This window comes from Entelurus aequoreus, linkage group LG10, assembly GCF_033978785.1.
Source record: "Entelurus aequoreus isolate RoL-2023_Sb linkage group LG10, RoL_Eaeq_v1.1, whole genome shotgun sequence".
In the NCBI taxonomy this organism is placed as follows: Eukaryota; Metazoa; Chordata; class Actinopteri; order Syngnathiformes; family Syngnathidae; genus Entelurus; species Entelurus aequoreus.
The window spans coordinates 40,607,381-40,633,080 of NC_084740.1; the positions used below are offsets into that span (position 1 = coordinate 40,607,381).

General features: G+C 40.0%; 1 protein-coding gene across 1 annotated transcript in view; it reads left to right on the forward strand.

Annotated features, from left to right (window-relative positions):
- Nucleotides 1–25,700, forward strand: part of aplp2 (amyloid beta (A4) precursor-like protein 2) — a 190,947-nt gene that overhangs the window by 126,291 nt on the left and 38,956 nt on the right. The window contains 8 exon segments of the mRNA XM_062060867.1: nt 4,034–4,257; nt 4,334–4,530; nt 11,942–12,109; nt 12,328–12,461; nt 14,630–14,704; nt 15,028–15,186; nt 18,146–18,274; nt 24,241–24,340. Of these exon segments, the coding sequence (XP_061916851.1) occupies nt 4,034–4,257; nt 4,334–4,530; nt 11,942–12,109; nt 12,328–12,461; nt 14,630–14,704; nt 15,028–15,186; nt 18,146–18,274; nt 24,241–24,340 (1,186 nt within the window).

Below are 25,700 nucleotides of genomic sequence, written 5' to 3' on the forward strand. Positions count from 1 at the left end.
GTAGGGTATGTGCTAACCCATTTTGAAGCGGCACCACCCCCAAGTGAACAAACAGCTCCCCACCGCATTCAAGCAGCCTCTCCTCGGCGAGTCAGGCATGGCTAAAGCAATAACAAATGTTTTTATAGCAGCAGATTTAAGACCATATTGCATTAAAAACTAGATTTTGACCCACTTCTATGGTGGAAGACCAATAAGCCCATATATCCTCTTACTGCCAAGTTAGCCAGGCACTACCTCGCCATACTTGCTACCTCCACAATGTGGATAAACTGATTTTTCTGGCAAAAAACAGGAAGATTGAGTGAGGCTAAGTTGACTTGAAACTGTTTAATGTTGCACTTTTTATATGTAGAAGAAAAGTTTTGTCATTTTATTTAATCTGAGCAACAACTTGAGGCAGTTTAATGTTGATTAACGCGGACCCCGACTCAAACAAGTTGAAAAACTTATTGGGGTGTTACCATTTAGTGGTCAATTGTACGGAATATGTACTGTACTGTGCAATCTACTAATAAAAGTCTCAATCAATCAATCAATCAAAAAAAGCACTTTATATGTAGAAAGGTTTTGTTAAGAAACCATTCTGAGCCTTATCTTATTTAGTTTTTATGTTATATATGTTGACCACATTAACCCCGGCAATGGACCCTATGTGTATATGTATGTTATGCCATTGTTTACAAACTTGGTAAATAAATAACCCAAAAATGTATATTTTGTTGTTTTCTTACTGTACCGAAAATGAACCGAACCGTGACCTCTAAACCGAGGTACGTACTGAACCGAAATTTTTGTGTACCGTTACACCCTTATTTGAATGTAATGTTTTTTTGGGGGGCAAAGACAGTTTTAAATGAAAAAAAACCAACAAACAGTCAGGGCAGCTTTGTGTTGTTAGAGTCAACATTTCTCCTCTTTGCTCTTTTATTCCACTTTCTTACAGTGTTTTCCACACATTCATTTGTTTGTGGCGGCCCGCCACGAAAGAATTACGTCTGCCACAAATAAAAAAAATAAAAAATTGTTTTTTTTTTGTTTTTTTTTTGTCCTGTCCAGCTTCACAGGCAAATCATATAGTTGATGTAGATGCCCATATCGGCTGTTCAGATTTACTTTACAAAAGAGAAGTGTAGGATACTTCTCTTGTTGCCTTATTTGTATTTGACTTTATTAAATGTATTTATATTAGAAACACAACATGTGTATATAACAAATGGTGCAAAGTCTGCAGGCAGTAGGAAACACGTGGTTAAGTGTAGGGAGTAAAACTGATGGCAGTCTTAAGTTCAAGATTTTTGGAGCTCTTTGTTCAGTGGATCAGATGTTTGATGAAGCTCTGTGTCTATCTACCACCACTACTGTTTTCTGTTTATTTGTTACTGACTGTGGCAGGACACCTCTGCCTCTGTTTCACTTTATGTTGCTGGTAAATAATATGGTTGTAGTAGTAGGCTAAAGTTACATTATTTAGTATGCACTAATTAAAGGGGCAGAGCTTTAAGAGACATTTGAGCTTTTATATTTTATAAGATATATTTTTTGTAAGAACCACAATTAATAAATATATTTCAGTGAATAATTTATTGTTCAAATCTGTATATAAATATGTACATAAAGTGTTGTAATTATATTGTAAAATGGATGGATGGATGGATGTTTAAAACAAAACTGTTATTATTAATTAGTAAGTATACATTTTTTGAGCCTTTTTAGAGAAAATCATATCATTGTAGTAAATTATGCAAATGACTCGATGATGCCATGGTGACCACGCCCATAGCCACGCCCCCACCGCCACAGGTATCTTGGCAGTTTATGGGAAACACTGTCTTATGTTTATAGGCAACTTCAACCCTAAACTAACACCCTCCCTTCCACATCATACCTCTTCGGATTGTAAATAATCAAATGTAAATAATCAAATGTAGACACTTTTTCTCATACTTTTTCTTATACTTTCTGATCTCTCTCCTACCAAGTCAGTCCTACACTGTTCCAATGTCCATTTCTCTGATGATGCAATTGTTGATGACTGAAGTGTTGATACCAAACAATCCTAAACCCCCCCCCTCCCATATCCCCAACCCCGGATTGTAAATAATGTAAATAATTAATTTTATATACTCTGATGATTATCTTGTGTGATGACTGTATTATGAAAATAGTATAAATCTATATCATGAATCAATTTAAGTGGACCCCGACTTAAACAAGTTGAAAAACTTATTCGGGTGTTACCATTTAGTGGTCAATTGTTCGGAATATGTACTTCACTGTCCAATCTACTAATAAAAGTTCCAATCAATCAATCAATATAGTATTTATAGGCCTACTGAAAGCCACTACTAGCGACCACGCAGTCTGATAGTTTATATATCAATGATGAAATCTTAACATTGCAACACATGCCAATACGGCCGGGTTAACTTATAAAGTGCAATTTTAAATTTCCCGCTAAACTTCCGGTTGAAAACGTCTATGTATGATGACGTATGCGCGTGACGTCAATGGTTGAAGCGGAAGTATTGGGACACATTGTATCCCAATACAAACAGCTCGGTTTTCATCGCAAAATTCCACAGTATTCTGGACATCTGTGTTGGTGAATCTTTTGCAATTTGTTTAATGAACAATGGAGACTGCAAAGAAGAAAGTTGTAGGTGGGATCGGTGTATTAGCGGCTGGCTGCAGCAACACAAACAGGAGGACTTTGAGTTGGATAGCAGACACGCTATCCAATGCTAGCCGCCGACCGCATCCATGATCAGGTGAAGTCCTTCGTCGCGCCGTCGATCGCTGGAACGCAGGTGAGCACGGGTGTTGATAAGCAGATGAGGGCTGGCTGGCGTAGGTGGAGCGCTAATGTTTTTAGCATAACTCTGTCGAGGTCCCGTAGCTAAGTTAGCTTCAATAGCATCGTTAGCAACAGCGTTGCTAGGCTTCGTCTGGCGGTACAGCATTAACCGTGTAGTTACAGGTCCAGAGTTTGGTAGTATTGTTGATCTTCTGTCTATCCTTCCAGTCAGGGGCTTATTTCTTCTGTTTCTATCTGCAGTTAAGCACGATGCTATCACGTTAGCTCCGTAGCTAAAGTGCTTCGCCGATGTATTGTCGTGGAGATAAAAGTCACTGTGAATGTCCATTTCGCGTTCTCGACTCTCATTTTCAAGAGGATATAGTATCCGAGGTGGTTTGAAATACAAATCCGTGATCCACAATAGAAAAAGGAGAAAGTGTGGAATCCAATGAGCCAGCTTGTACCTACGTTACGGTCAGAGCGAAAAAAGATACGTCCTGCACTGCACTCTAGTCCTTCACTCTTACGTTCCTCATCCACGAATCTTTCATCCTCGCTCAAATTAATGGGGTAATCGTCGCTTTCTCGGTCCGAATCGCTCTCGCTGCTGGTGTAAACAATGTGCAGATGTGAGGAGTCCTTCAACCTGTGACGTCACGCTACTTCCGGTACAGGCAAGGCTTTTTTTTATCAGCGACCAAAAGTTGCGAACTTTATCGTCGATGTTCTCTACTAAATCCTTTCAGCAAAAATATGGCAATATCGCGAAATGATCAAGTATGACACATAGAATGGATCTGCTATCCCCGTTTAAATAAAAAAAAATCATTTCAGTAGGCCTTTAACCAAGTTAAAAAACTTATTGGGGTGTTACCATTTAGTGGTCAATTGTACGGAATATGTACTGTACTGTCCAATCTACTAATAAAAGTTTCAATCAATCAATCAATCAATATAGTATTTAAAAAAATGTGCTGCGGGCCGTTAAAAAACAAACTGCGGGCCACAAATGGCCCTGGGGCCACACCCCGTTTCAAGTGTCTGCAGTGGACATTTGTTTGTAGTCTATTTATTTCGTCCTATTTACACATTTCGGGGGAAATAAGCCAGTTTAGCGAAACACAAATGTCCACTACAGAGGACGCTTTCTTCTTTTTAAAAAAATACTTGCTCTATTTCCATGTTGAGGGCCTTCAGAGGCGGTGACCATCTCCTCCTCTTCCTCCCTGCCAGGCGTGCTTCAAGACCGCCACCGTGCTGCAAAGCTACGGTATGCTGCTCCCGTGCGGCACCGACAAGTTCCAGGGCACCGAGTACGTCTGCTGCCCGCCGTCCCGCGCCGGCCGGCCAGACACGCCCGCGCCTCCCACCCCGCAAGAGGAGGAGGAGGAGGAAGAAGAGGTAGAGGACGAGGACATCGACGAGGCCGACCTGGACGAGGACGAGCCGAAGGAGAGGTGAGGAAAACATGGCGGTGACTTTCGCCGGATGCTCTTCCTCTCGTTTGATGAAGGACTTGTCGCTCCTCGGCAGCGAGGCGCCCGCCCACAAGGAGGAGCCCACGGACGATGACCAGGACAAGCAATATGAGGATGAGGAGGACGCGTACCACTACGTCTACGGGGACGAGGAGGTTAAGGGCGACGATGACGATGACGAGGAGGTGGAGGAGGAGAGCAGCCGAATGTCAGACAGTGGCGAGGAGGAGAAGACTCTCCAGGAAGTGAAAGGTTGGAGAGGCTCGCTGACCTTTAAATGCTTCATGATGTCAACATCCTTTTATGGGGAACAATTGCAACCGCTTAGCCGGTGCCAACATTTCACATTAAATGTATCCATTCATAATGAAATCAACACTTAACAGCAGAATTAGTGTGCCGATACGATCCCGATACGATACAATATCAGTAGTGAACATAAATACTTTCAATTATTTTGTATTGTTAGAAAAGGTTTAATCACGTGAAACAATGGTGAGTATGAAAAACACTAACGGGAATTCAGCTCAAACTTGTTTTGTTTTTTTAGACTTTTTTTTTTTAGACTTCCTTTTTATTGTCATTCAAATTTGAACTTTACAGCACAGATAAGAACGAAATTTCGTTACATAAGCTCATGGTAGTGCGGGATAAAAAAAGCAATAAGGTGCATATATAAGTAAATAAATATACTACCGTTCAAAAGTTTGGGGTCACCCAAACAATTTTGTGGAATAGCCCTCTTTCTAAGAACAAGAATAGACTGTCGAGTTTCAGATGAAAGTTATCTTTTTCTGGCCATTTTGAGCGTTTAATTGACCCCACAAATGTGATGCTCCAGAAACTCAATCTGCTCAAAGGAAGGTCAGTTTTGTAGCTTCTGTAACGAGCTAAACTGTTTTCAGAAGTGTGAACATGATTGCACAAGGGTTTTCTAATCATCAATTAGCCTTCTGAGCCAATGAGCAAACACATTGTACCATTAGAACACTGGAGTGATAGTTGCTGGAAATGGGCCTCTATACACCTATTTAGATATTGCACCAAAAACCAGACATTTGCAGCTAGAATAGTCATTTACCACATTAGCAATGTATAGAGTGTATTTCTTTAAAGTTAAGACAAGTTTAAAGTTATCTTCATTGAAAAGTACAGTGCTTTTCCTTCAAAAATAAGGACATTTCAATGTGACCCCAAACTTTTGAACGGTAGTGTATATATAAATAATATATATAAAATAAATAAATATATATAAATAAATAAATAGATTACTGTACAGATAAATATATTGCACTTTTTCACATGCGTCCACGTTTATGGATGTATGTTATATTGACTTTTTTTATTCTAGCGAGTTAATCCATTTTGGAGGGAGTTGAGGGGATAATTTAATTATGATGCGTTTTTAATGCAATGATTACCGTATTTTCCAGACCATAAGGCGCATTAAGGGGGTCATATTATTATTATTTTTTTTCTAAATGGAAAATATTTCTGTCAGGTTCAAACACTGATGACATTTATTAAACAAGACAAGAGGCAAAGAATTAAACAGAGACAGAATTCAATTTGGACTCAAAATATTGAGGAGAGTCGCCCGGACATTGTGTCCTTCTACAATCTCCAGCACGCTCTTCCAAAAGATTGTATGCCTCCTCCTTTTATTTTGGACCCTCCCCGACCACACGGCCTCGGCTGTTTCCAAAGGACAAAGGTCGCAAAAAGTTCACGGAAAAGGTCGTAAACAATTCACAGAAAAGGTCAGTTCAAAAATAGTTTGTAAAATAGTTAAAAAAGAGTTCCATAAAATAATTCAAAAAGAGTTCGTAAAATACTTCAAAAAGAGGTCGTCTGGAAATTGGGCAGATCCTGTCATCTCTCCGCTCTGAAGTCCTTGGGCCAGAACAACATCCTTCTGTTGATTACCATACATGAAAGAACACAGGAACACCTTCATCTTGCCCCCCCCCCCCCCCCCCCCCCCCCACACACACACAGTGGAGTTTTACGAATCTTACTTTTGGTAGGTTTCAAAGACAGCCTTTTGTCTCCTTGCCTGGAACTCATTTCAACACAAAGTTTTTTGTGATAACTTACAAACAATTATTCTAACATTTACCTTAAAAATACCAGCGCTATCGTTTTTCCATACACGGTAATCCGATATAAAAACTACCGTCAATTTTACGGTAATCTTCTGGCAACTCAGCCGCTAAAATCTCCATATTTGTTTACACTCCCGCACAGAAAAGGTCGTAAAACAATTCACAGAAAAGGTCAGTTCAAAAAGAGTTCGTAAAATAGTTCAAAAAGAGGTCCATAAAATAGTTCAAAAACAGTTCGTCTGGAAATTAGGCAGATCCTGTCATCTCTCCGCTTTGAAGTCCTTGGGCCAGAACAACATCCTTCTGTTGATTACCATACATGAGAGAAAACGGAAAACCCTTCATGTGGCTCTCCCCCTTACACAGTGGAGTTTTACGAGCCTTCTTCTTGGTAGGTTTCAAAGACAGCTTTTGTCTTCTTAATTGACAGAACTCAATGTACGGTAACACAAAGTTTTTTGTGATAATTTAGAAACAAGTATTCTAACAATTTCTTTGTGGTCTACATCAGGAGTCCCCAACCTTTTTTGCACCGCGGACCGGTATAATGTACACATTATTTTCAGGGCCCGGCTTTCCACTTCCCTCCAATGGGCTCACCACTCATGGGAGGGGCCATAGAGGTCGGGTACAATGAGAGCTGGGCGGCAGCCGAAGTCAGGGGACTTGGCGGTCCGATCCTCGGCTACAGAAGCTAGCTCTTGGGACGTGGAACGTCACCTCGCTGGGGTGGGTGGGGGGGAAGGAGCCTGAGCTAGTGTGCGAGGTGGAGAAGTTCCGGCTGGATATAGTAGGACTCACTTCGACGTACAGCAAGGGCTCTGGAACCAGTTCTCTCGAGAGGGGCTGGACTCTCTTCCACTCTGGCGTTGCCAGCAGTGAGAGGCGACGGGCTGGGGTAGCAATTCTTGTTGCCCCCCCGGCTCGAAGCCTGCATATTGGAGTTCAACCCGGCGGACGAGAGGGTAGCTTTCCTCCGCCTTTGGGTGGGGGGACGGGTCCTGACTGTTGTTTGTGCTTACGCACCCAACAGCAGTTCAGTGCTGTTTAGTGCTTGAAAAATATAGACTTGTTCAATTTTGACAACATTCAAAGAGTAGAAATGAGTACAAGTGGCACATGGAATCCTCAACAACACCGCACCGGCGCCACTTAGGCAATTTGTCCAGTTTACATCTGCTGTGACCATGAGAAACACTCGTAAAAACCTATTCAGCCTACGGCAGAACTCCCGGAGAGAGGGTCCGGACTGAGGCCAGGAAAAAAAAACTCAATAGCCATAGCACATATTAACATGTCACATAGAATCCACAAGACTTGCAACAGAGGTGAGGGAGTGGGGGCTACGGATGCAGGCTGCTGATATCTAAGCGCCGCCCAGCCGTCCATCGGCCCTAAAGGATTCAAGCGGTGGTGAAGGCGTGGGGTGGGGGTGGGGGGATTGTGTGTGCATATGGCTATTGTGGGGAGGTGGGGGGCGGGTTATGGTGTGAGCGGGGGTGTATATTGTAGCGTCCTGAAAGAGTTAGTGCTGCAAGGGTTTCTGGGTATTTGTTCTGTTGTGTTTATGTTGTGTTACGGTGCGGATGTTCTCCCGAAATGTGTTTGTCATTCTTGTTTGGTGTGGGTTCACAGTGTGGCGCATATTTGTAACAGTGTTAAAGTTGTTTATACGGACACCCTCAGTGTGACCTGTATGGCTGTTGATCAAGTATGCCTTGCATTCACTTATGTGTGTGTAAAAGCCGCATATATTATGTGGCTGGGCCGGCACGCTGTTTATATGGAGTAAAAGCGGACGTGACGACAGGTTGTAGAAGACGCTAAAGGCACGCCCCCAAAAGTGTTGTCCGGGTGGAAATCGAGAGAAATTCGGGAGAATGGTTGCCCCGGGAGATTTTCGGGAAGGGCACTGAAATTCGGGAGTCGCCAGGGAAAATCGGGAGGGTTGGCAAGTATGCGTCCATAACTGAGGTGTCCTCTGGGGACAGCCTTCATCTGTTAGAATGAATTGTATCGATCACTTTATTGAGCAAAACTGTTTATATTCGGCCATAACCACACCAAAAACATGAGTAAAACACTTCTATCTCGAAAAACTAGTCATTTTCTGCCGTACAAACCAGGCCAAAACCAACTTGTCATCTGTCACCAACACGCATACCACTAAACCACTGGTTCGTTTATGGCTACACAAAAAGTCGGACAACTCAAACACCACACAAAGTTACACTATGATTCCTCAGTCATACGTGTGCTTATTTTACTGTCATTTATTATTAATGTTAATTTATTGATATTAATCATGGAATGCTGTCACTAGAGAAAGTTACAGGAATGCACACTTCATCCTATGCTTACATTTCATTGTGCAACATGAGGATGTTTAAGGGGAACTAAATGTGATCTCTGAAAGGAGTACAAATGATTTCCAAAGCAGTGCTTTTGGTATAAAGTTAAGTTAGGTTAAATGAAAGTATTATTATTATTATTAATTATTATTATTATTATTATTGTTATTTATCTTACGGTATATATCAAAAATAATATTGAGCAAAATTTAATTGAAATATTGTCGATGTGGCCCTCCAGCAGTGCTCGGGTTGCTCATGCGGCCCCCGGTAAAAATTATTTGCCCACCCCTGCCCTATGGTTAAGAAACACTGCCTTACTGGCCACTGCTGAAAGCAGGTACCGGTAGGTACTATTTGTAATACAAAGTGCGCCAAGTTGGTACCATGTGGCCGGTCGGGCGGATTTGTTATTGTCACCTGTCATTTTGAGGAGACCGGGATAAAAATGCACATGTCGGTTTCCTCCGTTGCTGCCCTCAGTCTCCTGTTGGATAAATAAGAAAAAAGCACCTGTTAGAATAATGTTATCTAAGTTATCACAAAAACGTTGTGTTTCAATGCGTTCCCAGCGAGAAGCAAAAACGTGTCTTTGAACGTACCAAGAAGAAGGCTTGTAAAACTCCACTGTGTAGGGGGGGAAGCAACATGAAGGTGTTCTGTTTTTTTTCATGTATTGTAACCAACAGAAATATATTGTTTTAACCAGAGGTGTGGACTCGAGTCACATGACTTGGACTCGAGTCAGACTCGAGTCATGAATTTGATGACTTTAGACTCGACTTGACAAAATGTAAAGAGACTTGCAACTCGACTTAGACTTTTAACATCAATGACTTGTGACTTCACTTGGACTTGAGCCTTTTGACTTGACATGACTTGCTACTTTCCCCAAAACCCAAACCTTAAAAAGTTATTTGGGAGCGCTCCGTATCTTTCATTTTATACGTCTGTGTCTATAAGCGTGTGTGCTGCTTGTCAGCGTGTGTGCTGTCAGTACAACAGCCAATCAAATTAGATCTACGTTGTTTTCATCACACAGCTCTCATCCAATCCAATTGCAGGACAACCACCGAACATGAGTTGTCAAACAATGCGGCAGTGAGAAACAATTATGCCAAAGTTGGTTTCGTCCGGGTATAAAAACTACGACTTGGTCAACAAAAAACGAATTGCTGTATGCAAATCACGCAGTTCGAATATTACAGACGGAGACGCAACAACTTCCAACTTCGTTCGACATTTGAAGTTGCACAAAGAAGGGTAAGTTTTGAATGTAAGATAACGTTTATTGGCTAAGTAACATGACTTTTATTTGCTGTGTAGTTAAATCAGCGAGGCTGTAAACTCACTGCTAACGTTATAACCATAGACATCTTATAAGGGTACGCAACATTGAGCGCTACTGCCTACTGGCGCAGACGAGACGCGGAGCCGCCATCTTGGAGTGGTGATCCGCTCCACTCAGTGCAATTCATTTGGCAGGAGCAATGAACTGTCAGAGCATTTAATTCATCTTACCTCACTGAATACCACTGATTTTCACGCGTTTTTTTTGTCATACGTGTAGCTATGATAACGGACACATGTTTTGGCGTTTTTATTATTCATAGTTTGCTTAACAGTAATATAATATTCTTATATGCTATAAGTGACCAGACGTCCGAGATCAAAACTGGGAATATAAGCCCAGAGAAGGGGGAAAAAAACGGTCAGCTATTTTTAAGTTGAAGAAACAATATGATTAGATTATATATACATGCGTATATCCTACATAAACAATGTATGAATACATTAGATATCTATATATTTTAGGGACCTATAGACTGTAACTCTGTTGCTGCAGGAGCAGAGAGTTTATTCTGTCTTGACACTTTGTATTGATATTTTGTATTACATTCTTCCCTTAAATGATAATGTTTACAGTGATTGTTTTATATCTATTTTTTATGTATGTCGCTTTGGATAAAAACGTCTGCCAAATACTTAAACATATATACACACCTGAAAGTCTTTATATCAGCTAAAACCACCAATCTGTTTCACTGGATTCAGAATAAAACCAAATTATGTCTTACCCAACAACGTTAGTATTTGAATATTGTTACTTGAAGACTTATTCCTGGTTACAATTATACAGTTAAGAAAGTATTGTCTTTTACTTTGCCTAAAATGAGAATGCATCATAATCAGTGGCGGCTGGTGAATTTTGTTTTAGGTGGGGCTGAACGTTTGTAAACCAAACCCCTGTAGGGGTGTCATCCTCCCCCAGAAGATTTCTTTGTGATTCTCACATACAAATATTGAAGATCTTTGCTCCTTCTCAACTTTGTGGTAATGTTATTTTCATAAAATACAACCAATAGTATGTTAATGTTTGTTTTTGCAAATGTGTTTATTCTGTAAAGGAATGAGTTAAATGTTTAAAATTGTTTAAACTATTAAAATGACTGGTTAATAGTGCTATTATGAAATGCAATGTCAGCACTATTTTTTTTCCCTGCAATTTCAAATGCACTTGTTTTAATAAATAAATACAGCGTTTTAAAAGCATACACAATCTGTGTAAAAATATTAGTCTGTGGTTAAAAGGACTTGAAAGGACTCGAAACTCAAAATGCAGGACTTGGGACTTGACTTGAGACTTTCTAGTCTTGACTTTGGACTTGACTCGGGACTTGCCTGTCTTGACTCGGGACTTGACTCGAGACTTGAGGGCAAAGACTTGAGACTTACTTGTGACTTGCAAAGCAATGACTTGGTCCCACCTCTAGTTTTAACCCAAGGACTACAAAGCGGGGAGAAGGCAGGATCTGCCCAAGTTCCAGACACCGCTTTTTTCAACTCTTTTACGAACCTCTTTTCTGAAGTCTTTTACGAACCTTTCTTTGAACTGTTTTACGACCTTTTCTTTTGAACTGTTCTGTAACCAAAGGCAACGCTGTTTACGACCCACGTCCCCAGCTGTTGCCATGTGGTCAGGGAAAAGTCCAAATAAAGGAGGATGCGTGCAATCTTTCGCCAGAGCGTGCTGAGACACTGTCCAAGGGTACAGTGCCCATGCGTCTCTCCTCCAATTGAGCCACATTTAATTCTGTCTCTGTTTAATTCTTTGCTTCTTGTCTTGTTTAATAGATGTCATCAGTGTTTGAACCTGACAGCACCATTTGGTTGTTTTGACCGCAGTTTTCCCCCTCCCCACTGCAGCTGTGTGCACGCTGGAAGCGGAGACGGGCCCCTGCAGGGCCTCCATGCCCCGCTGGCACTTCGACCTGAGCCAGAGGAAGTGCGTGCGCTTCGTCTACGGAGGCTGCGCCGGCAACCGCAACAACTTTGACTCGGAGGAGTACTGCATGGCCGTGTGCAAGCGCCTGGGTGAGTGCGAGGCGGGGCCGCTTTTGCCTGGCAGGGAGTGGGGTCGCGACCCCTGGACTTTTCCTGATTAGCGTGGGCGATGCGAGCCGTCAGCGAAAGGCCAGCGGGGGGGATGAAAAGAATGCTAAAGGAAAGACTGTCAGCTCCTCTTAAGTTCATCACTTCCTGACTCTCTTCCTCCCTCGCCCAGCCTTCACTTCTTGTTTTCCTCTTCGCAGCCACGCCCCCCACTCCTCAACCCACCGACGACGTGGACATCTACTTCGAGACGCCGGCCGACGACAAGGAGCACAGTCGCTTCCAGAAGGCCAAGGAGCAGCTGGAGATCAGGCACCGCAACCGCATGGAGAGGGTGCGTAGACAACGTATACGCCACCATGAAGTGCCTCTCCAAGTACCGCCATTAAAACAGTAGCGTAGTGGGCCTAAGTATCCATTAAAAACAAGGCAGAGGTTATATTTAACAAGTATAGTTCAGAATGTGGCTCCTGTGACATTACACACAGTTTGAACAGTAACACTGTGTTTGAATATTTAATTAAGTCATTCTGTGGCGTACCACTAGATCGAGCCAAAAATACAAAAAACTAATCAGTCTGGAGCTGCGATATAAGTGTTAAAATGAAGGCAACACATGATGTAAGTGTCTATATTAGCTACATTAGCCTACTATCAAAATGACTTTAAAAGTCTTTTATAAGTGTTATAATGAAGACAACACATGATGTAAGTGTCTATATTATCTATATTAGCCTACTATCAAAATTACTTTAAAAGTCTTATATAAGTGTTATAATGAAGGCAACACTTGATGTAAGTGTCTATATTAGCTATAATAGCCTACTATCAAAATGACTTTAAAAGTCTTATATAAGTGTTATAATGAAGACAACACATGATGTAAGTGTCTATATTATCTATATTAGCCTACTATCAAAATGACTTTAAAAGTCTTATATAAGTGTTATAATGAAGACAACACATGATGTGTCTATTTTGGCTATATTCACATATTCTCATTACATGACGTGATATAAATCACATTACACGACATTGTATTATAGGTATACATCACATTACATTACATATTATTACATGTATACATCACATTATGACATATTATTACATGTATACATCACATTACATTACATATTATTACATGTATACATCACATTATGACATTTTATTACATGTATACATCACATTATGACATTTTATTACTTGTATACATTCCATTACATGACATTATTACATGTATACATTACATGACATATTATTACATGTATACATCACATTACATGATATTTTATTACATGTATACATCACACTACATGACATTTTATTACATGTATACATCACATTATGACATTTTATTACTTGTATACACTCCATTACATGACATATTATTACATGTATACATTACATGACATATTATTACATGTATACATCACATTACATGATATTTTATTACATGTATACATCACACTACATGACATTTTATTACATGTATACATCACATTATGACATTTTATTACATGTATACATCACATTACATGACATATTATTACATGTATACATCACATTACATGACATTTTATTACATGTATACATCACATTACATGACATTATTACATGTATACATTACATGACATGACATTGTATTATATGTATACATCACATTATATGACATATTACATGTATACATCATATTATGACATTTTATTACATGTATACATCACATTACATGACACGACATTGTATTATATGTATACATCCCATTATATGACATTATTACATGTATACATCACATTACATGACATATTATTACATGTATACATCCCATTATATGACATTTTATTACATGTATACATCACATTATATGACATTTTATTATATGTATACATCACATTACATGACATTGTGTTATATGTATACATCACATTACATTTTATTATAAGTACACATCACATTACATGACATTTTATTACATGTATTGATTACATTACATGACATTTTATTATATGTATACATCACATTACACAAAATTGTATTATATATATACATCAAATGACATGACATTTTTATTATAAGTATACATCACATTACATGACATATTATATGTACACATCAAATTATATAACATTTTATTATATGTATACCTCATATTCCATAACATTGTATTCCATGTATACATCACATTACATGACATATTATATTATATGTATACATCATATTTCATAACATTTTATTATAAGTATACATCACATTACATGACATTTTATTACATGTATACATCATATTACCTAACATTGTATTATATGTACACATCACATTAAATGACATTTTTATTCTAAGTATACATCACATTACATTATTACATGTATACATCACATTACATGACGTTATTATATGTATACATCAAATTAGATGACATATTGTATAAAATACATGACATATTATTACCTCTGATTCCGTTTCAATAATGTCCTCCTTGGTTGTTGTCCTCCTCCATCCCTGCAGGTGAGGAAGGAGTGGGAGGAGGCGGACCGCCAGGCCAAGAACCTCCCCAAAGCTGAAAGGCAGACTTTAGTCCAGGTGAGACAGCGCCCTCATGTGGTCGGGTCAGATATGACATCTTACACAACCATCTCAACCAACCTCTTTTTTGCCTCAATACAAAAATGTGGTATTATGTTAATTTACAACAAATATATTTGCCACAGAAGTATTGAGATATTGAATGCAATTATTCCCCCTAGTGGCTGTGAAGAACATGAATCTGTTTTTCTGTACATATTACAGATAACTCTTCTATTACATGTATTACATTACATTACATTGGCATGTAAAATGATAGAAATGATCAAAGGTGTTGCATTTTTGAGCCTCCGTGACGGAACCTTGTGTTGTCTCTGCAGCACTTCCAGGCCATGGTGGAGTCCCTGGAGGAAGAGGCGGCCAGTGAGAAGCAGCAGCTGGTGGAGACCCACCTGGCTCGGGTGGAGGCCATGTTGAACGACCGGCGCCGCCTGTCCTTGGAGAACTACCTGGCGGCCCTGCAGGCCGACCCCCCCAAGGTCAGGCCACACCTCCCACACTGAGCCGCCGGTACCGTTCACTTTTGAACCAATTCCAAGTACCTGGGGATCGACTCCGGTACTTTTGTGTGTTAATAGATGTTGATATTTGAATTAAAAACATATTTTTTAATGTAACATTTGAAAATGAGCTCATTATAATAACTGTGCTGTCCAGTTATTATATCTTATTACATGTGAGTCTCCTCTGCAATGCAGTCGCACTTCCAGGACTCTAGATGGCAGTCTCTCCATGCTATCTTGTCTAACCAGGAAGTAGCTCTTTCCATGAAGCCTAATGTGTTATGTTGCGCCCTACAAAGTGTTTATACTGTAATTAATGTACTTATTACATACCAGCCGTTTGATTGGAACATTCTTCTTAGTTGTTTCAGGACCAAATTTTAGAGGTGTTGATTTACTGTGGTTTGTCTCATCATTTAATGTGGCCTGCGACATCAATCAAGGTGGGCCATGACATCATTTAACATGGTCTGTCACATTGTTCACAGTGGCCCCACACATCATTTAATGTGATCCCCCACATCATTTAAAGTGGCCCGCAACGTCATTTAATAAGGTCTGGCACGTCATTGCATGTGGTCCGCCACATCATTTAACATGGTCCGCCACGTCATTTAATATAATCTGTCACATCATTTAAAGTGGCCCGCCATGTCATTCAATGTGGTCCGCCACATCATTTAATATAATCTGTCACGTCATTTAACGTGGCCCGCCATGTCATTCAATGTGGTCCGCCACATCATTTAATATAATCTGTCACGTCATTTAATGTGGCCCGCCATATCATTCAATGTGGTCTGCCATATCATTTAGTGTTGTCCATCATGTCATTTAAATGGCCAGTCACGTCATTAATGTGGCCCGCCATATCATTTAATGTGGCCTGCCATGTCACTCAATGTGATCCCCCACCGTATTTAATGTGGCCCGCCATATCATTTAATGTGGTCTGTCATTTAATTTAAGGAGGCCCGCCATGTCATTCAATGTGGTCCGCCATATCGTTTAATGTGGTCCGTCACGTCATGTAAAGTGGCCCGACACGTCTTTAAACGTGGTCCGCCATGCCATTTTATATAATCTGCCACGTCATTAAAGTGGCCCGCCATGTCATTTAACGTGGTCTGTCACTTCATTTAATATGGCCTGCCATGTCACTCAATGTGGTCTGTCACATCATTTAATGTGGGCCGTCACGTCATTTAAAATGGCCCGCCACGTCATTTAATATCGTCTGGCACGTCATTTAACACGGCCTGCCATGTTATTCAATGTGCTCCGTCACATCATATAATGAATGTGGTCTTCCACACCATTTAACCTGGTCCGTCCTGTCATTTAATGTGGCCCGCCACGCCATCCAACGTGGTCCGGCCCGCCATATCATTTAATGTGGTCTGTCACGTCATTTAAATGTGGCCTGCCATGTCACTCAATGTGGTCTGCCATATTATTTAACATGGTCCGTCATGTCATTTAATATAATCTGTCACATCATTATTGTGGCCCTCCATGTCATTTAATATAATCTGTCACATCATTATTGTGGCCCTCCATGTCACTCAATGTGGTCTGTCACATCATTATTGTGGCCCTCCATGTCACTCAATGTGGTCTGCCATATCATTTAATGTGGTCTGTAGCGTCATTTACTGTGGTCCGTCAAGTCATTTAACTTGGCCAATGTGGTTCGCTACGCCATTTTGTATAGTCACGTCATTAATGTGGCCCGCCATATTATTTAATGTGGTCAGTCACGTCATTAAATGTGGCCCGCCATGCCATTTCATATAATCTGTCACGTCATTAATGTTGCTCGCCATATCATTTAACGTGGTCTGTCACTTCATTTAAGATGGCCCGCCATGTCACTCAAAGTGGTCTGTCACATCATTTAAAGTGGCCCGCCACGTCATTTAATATCGTCTGGCACGTCATTTAATACGGCCTGCCATTCAATGTGCTACGTCACTTCATATAATGAATGTGGTCTTCCAAACCATTTAACATGGTCCGTCCTGTCATTTAAATGTGGCCCGCCACGCCATCCAACGTGGTCCGGCCCGCCATATCATTTAATGTGGTCTGCCATGTCACTCAATGTGGTCCCCCACCTCATTTAAATGTGACCCGCCATGTCACTCAATGTGGTCTGCCATATTATTTAACATGGTCCGTCATGTAATTTAATATAATCTGTCACATCATTATAGTGGCCCTCCATGTCACTCAATGTGGTCTGCCATATCATTATAGTGGCCCGCCATGTCACTCAATGTGGTCTGCTATATCATTATAGTGGCCCTCCATGTCACTCAATGTGGTCTGCCATATCCTTTAATGTGGTCTGTAGTGTCATTTACTGTGGTCTGTCAAGTCATTTAACATGTCACGTCATTAAAGTGGCCCGCCATATCATTTATTTTGGTCTGTCACTTCACATAATGTGGCCCGCCATGTCACTCAATGTAGTCCGCCTCATAAATTCATGTGGCCCTCTGAGGGGAAACGACTTTGACACGGCTGACCAAGAGGTAGTTTGGCTGAGTCTGCTCTCAGTGCTGCTGGAGTGATCGCCAAGTGCAACCGGGCATGACGTCACGCGCGACCCAGGTACTGTCACATGGCACTGTTGGATTATTCGTGAACCGGTGCCCAGTAGGACCGCTGCAATTCGGTCAGTGCCCAAAAAGTACTAGATCTGGTACCCATCCGGATCCGGTGCTGCTTGAGTAAATATTAGTCTGCAACCGGACGTGACGTCACACACAGCCAAGGTATCAAAATAGGGCACCGTTTGATTTGACGTGAATCCATACCCGGTCGTACCAACGGATTCCGGTGGGGGTCTACCTAACTCGGTAGACCCCCACAGGCTCGTAAGAACGCCAGACAAGTCCTGACTAAAGGTCAGATGTCTCCTCTCCTGCAGCCTCACCGCATCCTGCAGGCTCTCAGACGCTACGTGCGCGCGGAGAACAAGGACCGCCAGCACACCATCCGCCACTACCAGCACGTCCTGGCCGTGGACCCCGAGAAGGCCGCGCAGATGAAGTCTCAGGTCTGTGTCAACGTGCAATCAAACCCGGCAAAAATGATCACAATTAGGCAAAAAGATGAAATGCTGATGCTGATAGTAACAGTCATTAAATGGATACCGTAGGGGTGTAACGGTACACAACAATTTCGGTTCGGTACGTACCTCGGTTTAGAGGTCACGGTTCGGTTAATTTTCGGTACAGTAAGAAAACAACAAAATATACATTTTTGGGTTATTTATTTACCAAATTTGCAAAATCTTCCACCAAAAATATTTTTCTTAGTGGAATATTTGATGTGAAGTAATCGTAACCTCGGATAGGTCAATAATTCATAATAACTACAGATAAATGCTTTAAAATGTAATATCGGAAATTATAATTTTTTTACTATCGGTATGGTTTTTTTTTTTTTTTTTTATTAAATCAACATAAAAAACACAAGATACACTTACAATTACTGCACCAACCCAAAAAACCTCCCTCCCCCATTTACACATTAATTCACACAAAAGGGTTGTTTCTTTCTGTTATTAATATTCTGCTTCCTACATTATATATCAATATATATCAATACAGTCTGCAAGGGATACAGTCCGTAAGCACACATGATTGTGCGTGCTGCTGGTCCACTAATAGTACTAACCTTTAACACTTAATTTTACTAATTTTCATTAATTACGAGTTCCTGTTTTTATATTGTTTTACTTTTTTTTAATTCAAGAAAATGTTTTTAATTTATTTATCTTATTTTATTTTATTAATTTTTTTTAAAAAGGACTTTATCTTCACCATACCTGGTTGTCCAAATTAGGCATAATAATGTGTTAATTCCACGACTGTATATATCGGTATCGGTTGATATCGGTATCGGTAATTAAAGAGTTGGACAATATTGGAATATCGGATATTGGCAAAAAGCCATTATCGGACATCCCTAATAATAACATTGATTTTGATTCAATATTATGTTTTGAGCAATGACAGTTTGAAAGAAAATAAAAACAGCTTTGTTTTATTAGTCAACATTGCAACTTTTTCTAAATTACATTTCACCTTTAAGCTTTTTTATTTCACTTTTGTTATGTTTTAGTTTATTTTAATAGTATTTTTAGAATGTGCCGTGGGCCTTTAAAACATTAGCTGTGGGCCGCAAATGGCACACTTTTGACACCCCTGTTATAGATAATACAAAATTAAATTTGATAAATCTATGGATAAAAAGCAGAGCCTGGCGACGCATGCGCGTTTATCATAACTCTCTCTCTCTCTCTGTCTCTGCCCCTCCCTCACCAATGCTGCTGCGCGCACAATTTGTTTTGTTTTTAACCCCTTCTTAACCCTGAACGTACATTGAAAATACACGCCACCCTAACTCAAAATGCCGGACATTTGAGGCATTTAAGAAACTCCGCCCTGACAGCTCCGCAAAAGAGGACATGTCTGGTGAAAAGAGGACGTAAGGTTAGTCTATCCTAGCCCGTTAGCTGCTAGCATGCCGTGTGTTGTGCCTCGGTGTGCATTGTTTACACAACGTGCGTTACGCTACTTAATATGTCCGTGTGGAAACTCGTTCGGTACACCTCCGAACTGAACCGGAACCCCCGTACCGAAACGGTTCAATACAAATACACGTACCGTTACACCCTTAGTATATACATTACATTTAATTCTTTTAAAGATATTGGAAAAATATATTTAAAAAATCATAGTAATTATCTTTAATAATCAGTTTTTTTTTTGTATTATTCTTATTTTTTTAATTTTGTTATTCATAGCATTTATTAATAATAATTGTTAATCATATGATAAAATATAGATTTATTTTTGGTATGCATTCTTCAGAAAAAGCAGTTTTTTTGCACACGTGATTAAAAATATTGCAGTATTGGAAATACTGCGCTGTGACTTGTTGCTAGGCAGAATCTGTTTTTGCGCTATTTTTCTTGTCTTAAAAAGTGCTATTATTAATAATATTATGATTTGTATGAATACACCCCAGTCTGCTGTACTCTGCTGTTTACTGGGCAACGGACTGGTGCTGCATCACACCTTAATGGAGAATAGTCCGGAACAGGAAATCGAACACTGGTTAGGCTGTTTCATTTCATAAACAGATACATTTTACTAGATAATTAGGATTCAGTGTAATTACAAGATGAGTAGCAGGGTGAGTCAGCGCAGGGATTCAAGCTGAGACAGGCAGAAAGTTCTGGAAAAGAACCACAAAAAAAAAGAAAAAAGAAGTGCCTTGAAGCCTCTGACTCACTCTGGGTCTCGGGTGGCGTGACTTAAAAACGAGAAGGAAAAAAAAGTCCTGTTTTGCACAATCTGCAGTCACATTAGTCGGGCGAGTTGATGAATCGCCAGCGCTTGGAAGCTTCCGGAAGGTCCTCAGAAAGTATTCCTGCTGATCTTTAATGATAAGTGTAGGAGGACAAGTGAGGAGGTTTGTCTGTCTGAGGGAGGAGGAGGATCAGGCTCAGACTTGCAGGTCTTGTATAATATATTTCTCTGTGTGTGCGTGTGTGTGTGTGTGTGTGTGTGTGTGTGTGTGTGTGTGTGTGTGTGTGTGTGTGTGTGTGTGTGTGTGTGTGTGTGTGTGTGTGTGTGTGTGTTCTTGTATTTCTACCCTTCTTGAGACATCAACAAGGAAAAGTATCTTCCATAGGAGGTGTGAACAAGTGATGACATAAATCATGGTCCCGATAACATTGCATCTAATAGAGAATGTCTATCAAAATCTAATCAAAATGAGGGTGGTCCAAAAAAGGATGGATTTTTCAAATCGGTTTTAAAAGTGCTCCCCCTCTGGTCAACATATGAAATAACAAGTGTGTGTAAAAATTTGACGTGCTCCCCCTCAGGCCAACATATGTAATAACAAGTGTGTGTAAGAAATTGAAATGGGCCCCCTTTGGCCAAAATTAATTAAAAAAAAATAGAATAAAAATATAAGACATACTGTAATAACTTGAAGTAAATAATGAAGGTTAAAAAACAATTACAAAAAATTACAAAAAATTAACTAAATGCAGTCTTTTTCTCACAATGTGTCGACTTTTTTTTATAAAATTGGGAAGAATTTCTCATATTCTTTCTGTTTCTGTAATATTGCAATATTTTCTTGTAAAATATTTTTTTAAATGTAAAATTAGTACTTTTTAATGCAAAATGGTGACATTTGTCATATAAAAGTCTGACTTTTGTCACAAGATTGCCAATTTTTTTGTTGTTGTAAAATAGTGAAATTTTTTGAGTAAAATTATGACTTTTGTTATAATTTAGCCAAGTAAAATTCCAATTAATATTATAATAATGCCATCATTTTTAAGTTCCATCCATCCATCCATTTTCTACCGCTTATTCCCTTCTGGGTCACGGGGGGCGCTGGAGCCTATCTCAGCTACAATCGGGCGGAAGGCGGGGTACACCCTGGACAAGTCGCCACCTCGTCGCAGGGCCAACACAGATAGACAGACAACATTCACACTCACATTCACACACTAGGGCCAATTTAGTGTTGCCAATCAACCTATCCCCAGGTGCATGTTTTTGGGGGTGGGAGGAAGCCGGAGTACCCGGAGGGAACCCACGCAGTCACGAGGAGAACATGCAAACTCCACACAGAAAGATCCCGAGGCCGGGATTGAACTCACGACTACTCAGGACCTTCGTATTGTGAGGCAGACGCACTAACCCCTCTTCCACCGTGCTGCCACATTTTTAAGTTTTGTTATAAAATTGTGACTTTTGTCAAGTAAAATGATGACTCCTTTCATAAAACTGCCAACATCTTTAAGCTTTTCTTGTAAAATTGCGACTGTTGTTGAGTAATATTCCAACTTTTATCATAATATTGCACAAATGTTCAGTTTTTCTTGTAAAATGATGTGTGCGTGTGTGTTCTGGCAATGCTTACTTAATGGGGACATGGCTCTGTTTACACAGTCACCTTTAGGGGACCTCTGACAGTATGGGGACAAACAAACAGGTCCCCTAAATAAGTGGTCCCCAACCTTTTTGTAGCTGCGGACCGGTCAACGCTTGAAAATTTGTAATCTTTTGCATTGTCATTGAACTCTGCGAGATCTTTTATGCTGCACTGGTTGGGTAGCAGAGGACATACAAGGCAGTGCTGCATCGTGTGGTCCTCTTCTCCGCATTCGCAGGTGGTTGGGCCGGTTTTGTAGCCCCATCTGGCCATAGCAGCTTTTGATCGCCCTGTTCCTGTTCTCAGGCGGTTTAGTGTCTTCCACTGGACCCATGGTGTTTCTGACCCGGGGGGCAGGTCTTCAGAAGGGATTCCCAGGCCGATATTATCAGACATTTCTAATTATTACCTTAAAGTATGATTCACATTCAGAATTTCCCATCCTTCCATATATGGTAGTTGGAGTAGCAGACAACTTCATTACTGCTAAATAGCAGTTTTCAGTCATGTCACTGAAGATGCAAGATTTAACATTTAAGTGGTGAAACTTCCTATAAGACAGACCTGGGCATTCTGCGGCCCGCGGGCCGCATCCAGCCCTTTGTGCGTCCCTGTCCGGCCCGCGTGAGGCCAATTATAAATTACAAAATACATTTTAAAAAGTATCTATGTCGAGTGTGCAATACAACGGTGCTGCTTTTGTTTTGAAAATCGTTATTTGTATTACTTCCGTGTGGACGTATGCGTGTGCGTGATTGTGAGTGAATGTGAACAGCTGCAATCATTAATTAGAAAATAAAGTTGAAAAAACATCTATGTCGTGCGCGCAATACAACTGTGCTGCTTTTATTTTGAAAAGTATTATTTATGGGCGTGTGTCCGTGTGTAACCTGCGAGTGAAGGTGCACATGCAGCGACAAGTGATGCACGGTTTACACCCGAGACGCTAAAAAGAGAAAAGTTGATGAAGAATGGCGTGTTTCCAACAAGACATGGACTGCAAAGCAACGTTCCCTCGAAGGTGCGTGCCTGCGCAATTGCGCACTGCTAGCGTCTGCTGTGCGCAGCAAATATATGCCGCGCACCAAATCAAATCCCATCTGAATTCTAAACAAAATAAACATATTTATTCTATGTAATTTTGCAATGCAACTTTGAGTGACAGTGACAACAAGCGGCCCTAACGGTGTTCGTCAACACCGTTCAATTGAACACCGTTCAATTATTGTAACGTCTATCGAGATGCTTCGAGGCCAGGAATTATATCGATCACTTTATTGAGCAAAACTGTTTATATTCGGACATAACTACACCAAAAACATGAGTAAAACAATTATATCTCGAAAAACTAGTCATTTTCTGCCGTACAAACCAGGCCAAAACCAACTTGTCATCTGTCACCAACACGCATAGCACTAAACCACTGCTGCGTTTATGGCCACACAAAAAGTCGGACAACTCAAACACCACACAAAGTTACACTATGACTCCTCAGTCATAGGTGTGCTTATTTTACTGTCATTTATTATTAATGTTAATTTATTTATATTAGTCATGGAATGCTGTTACACACACTATGTTGAAGTATTACTATTACTATTAATGATTATTATTATTATTATTATTATTATTTATCTTACGGTATATATGAAAAATAATATTGAGCAAAATTTAATTGAAATATTGTCAATGTGGCCCTCCAGCAGTGCTCGGGTTGCTCATGCGGCCCCCGGTAAAAATTAATTGCCCACCCCTGCTATAAGAGGACATCTGTAGTGCTGTATTCTGACCATTATGTCATATTTACTTTGAACTTTTATTTTATTTTAAATGGTCCTCAGTAGTCACGTACAAATGTGTGTGAATGAACCATATGAAGTCTTTTTCCCCAGTAAGAATGATCAGCACATTACTTCATCAATCCAGAGATGTAAAGACGTGTATGAGCTAACTGGCCAGTGGACATTTTACACCATTTTTATTATCCCTCCACAACCTGTAGAAAGGCTGGTCCCCACAAGTCATGATGAAAAACTTCTGATGTGTCCCTGTCAGGTGATGACCCACCTGCGTGTGATCGAGGAGAGGATGAACCAGAGTCTCTCTTTGCTCTACAAAATTCCTTACGTGGCCGATGAGATTCAGGATGAAATTGGTGAGTGGTCCTAAAATGAAATCTAATTCATGATGAAGTCTTCCAATCACACAAACTCTTGACTTGGTCGTATGGTATGGTATGTTTGGGTACGGTACGTAATGGTTGGTTAAGGTAAGGTATGGTTTCTTATGGTTAGGTTGAGTTAAGTTTAGTATAGTAAGGTATTTTTTGGTATGGTATGGTTGGTTAACATCTTAAGGCCCAAGCTGTTTGTTTACATGCTTTTTTTTCTTTTTCTTTGCTATTTGGGCTTATTGGACCCTAATTAGAATAAAAACTAAGAATCATCTTTTGATATGATGTACTTAGTCCATAAGTACACAAACGTGTACTTCATGTGTAGTGACATGCTAATTTTTATTTCTACACTTTTTTTCCCAATTTCCATTGTATGTTATACTCTTCTGACACCACCAGATGGCAGTATAAGTGTCCACATAAGTGGCCATAAGACCCCAATTCAGTAGTGTACACAATTTTGGAAATAAGAGCTAAAAGGTGCTGTCCACGCATGTGGCCACTAAGGTCTTTAGAGTAAGGTAAGGTATGGTTTGTTATGGTCAGGTTGGGTCAAGTATAGTATGGTATAGTATGGTTAGGTTCAGTATAGTAAGGTATGTTTGGGTATGGCCTGCCGATATTATCGGCCGATAAATGCGTTAAAATGTAACATCGGAAATTATCGGTATCGGTTTTTTTATTATCTGTATCGTTTTTTTTAATTTTTTGGTTTTTTAAAATTTTTTATTAAATCAACATAAAAAACACAAGATACACTTACAATTAGTGCACCAACCCAAAAAACCTCCCTCCCCCCATTTCTTTCTGTTATCAATATTCTGGTTCCTACATTATATTTCAATATATATCAATACAGTCTGCAAGGGATACAGTCCGTAAGCACACATGATTGTGCGTGCTGCTGCTCCACTAATAGTACTAACCTTTAACAGTTAATTTTACTCATTTTCATTAATTACTAGTTTCTATGTAACTGTTTTATATTGTTTTACTTTCTTTTTTATTCAAGAAAATGTTTTGAATTTATTTATCTTATCTTGTTTTTTTTTAAAGTACCTTATCTTCACCATACATGGTTGTCCAAATTAGGCATAATAATGTGTTTATTCCACGACTGCATATATCGGTTGATATCGGTATCGGTAATTAAAGAGTTGGACAATATCGGAATATCGGATATCGGCAAAAAGCCATTATCGGACATCCCTAGTCACATACCATCTGTATTTGGCAACTCCTTGGCACACTTTGAAACTGAACTTGAAACTCGCCTTATTTTCTCTAGCAATGATTCGGATTACATCGATTGTAACATTTTTCAGGTCGCTGAGGTCGA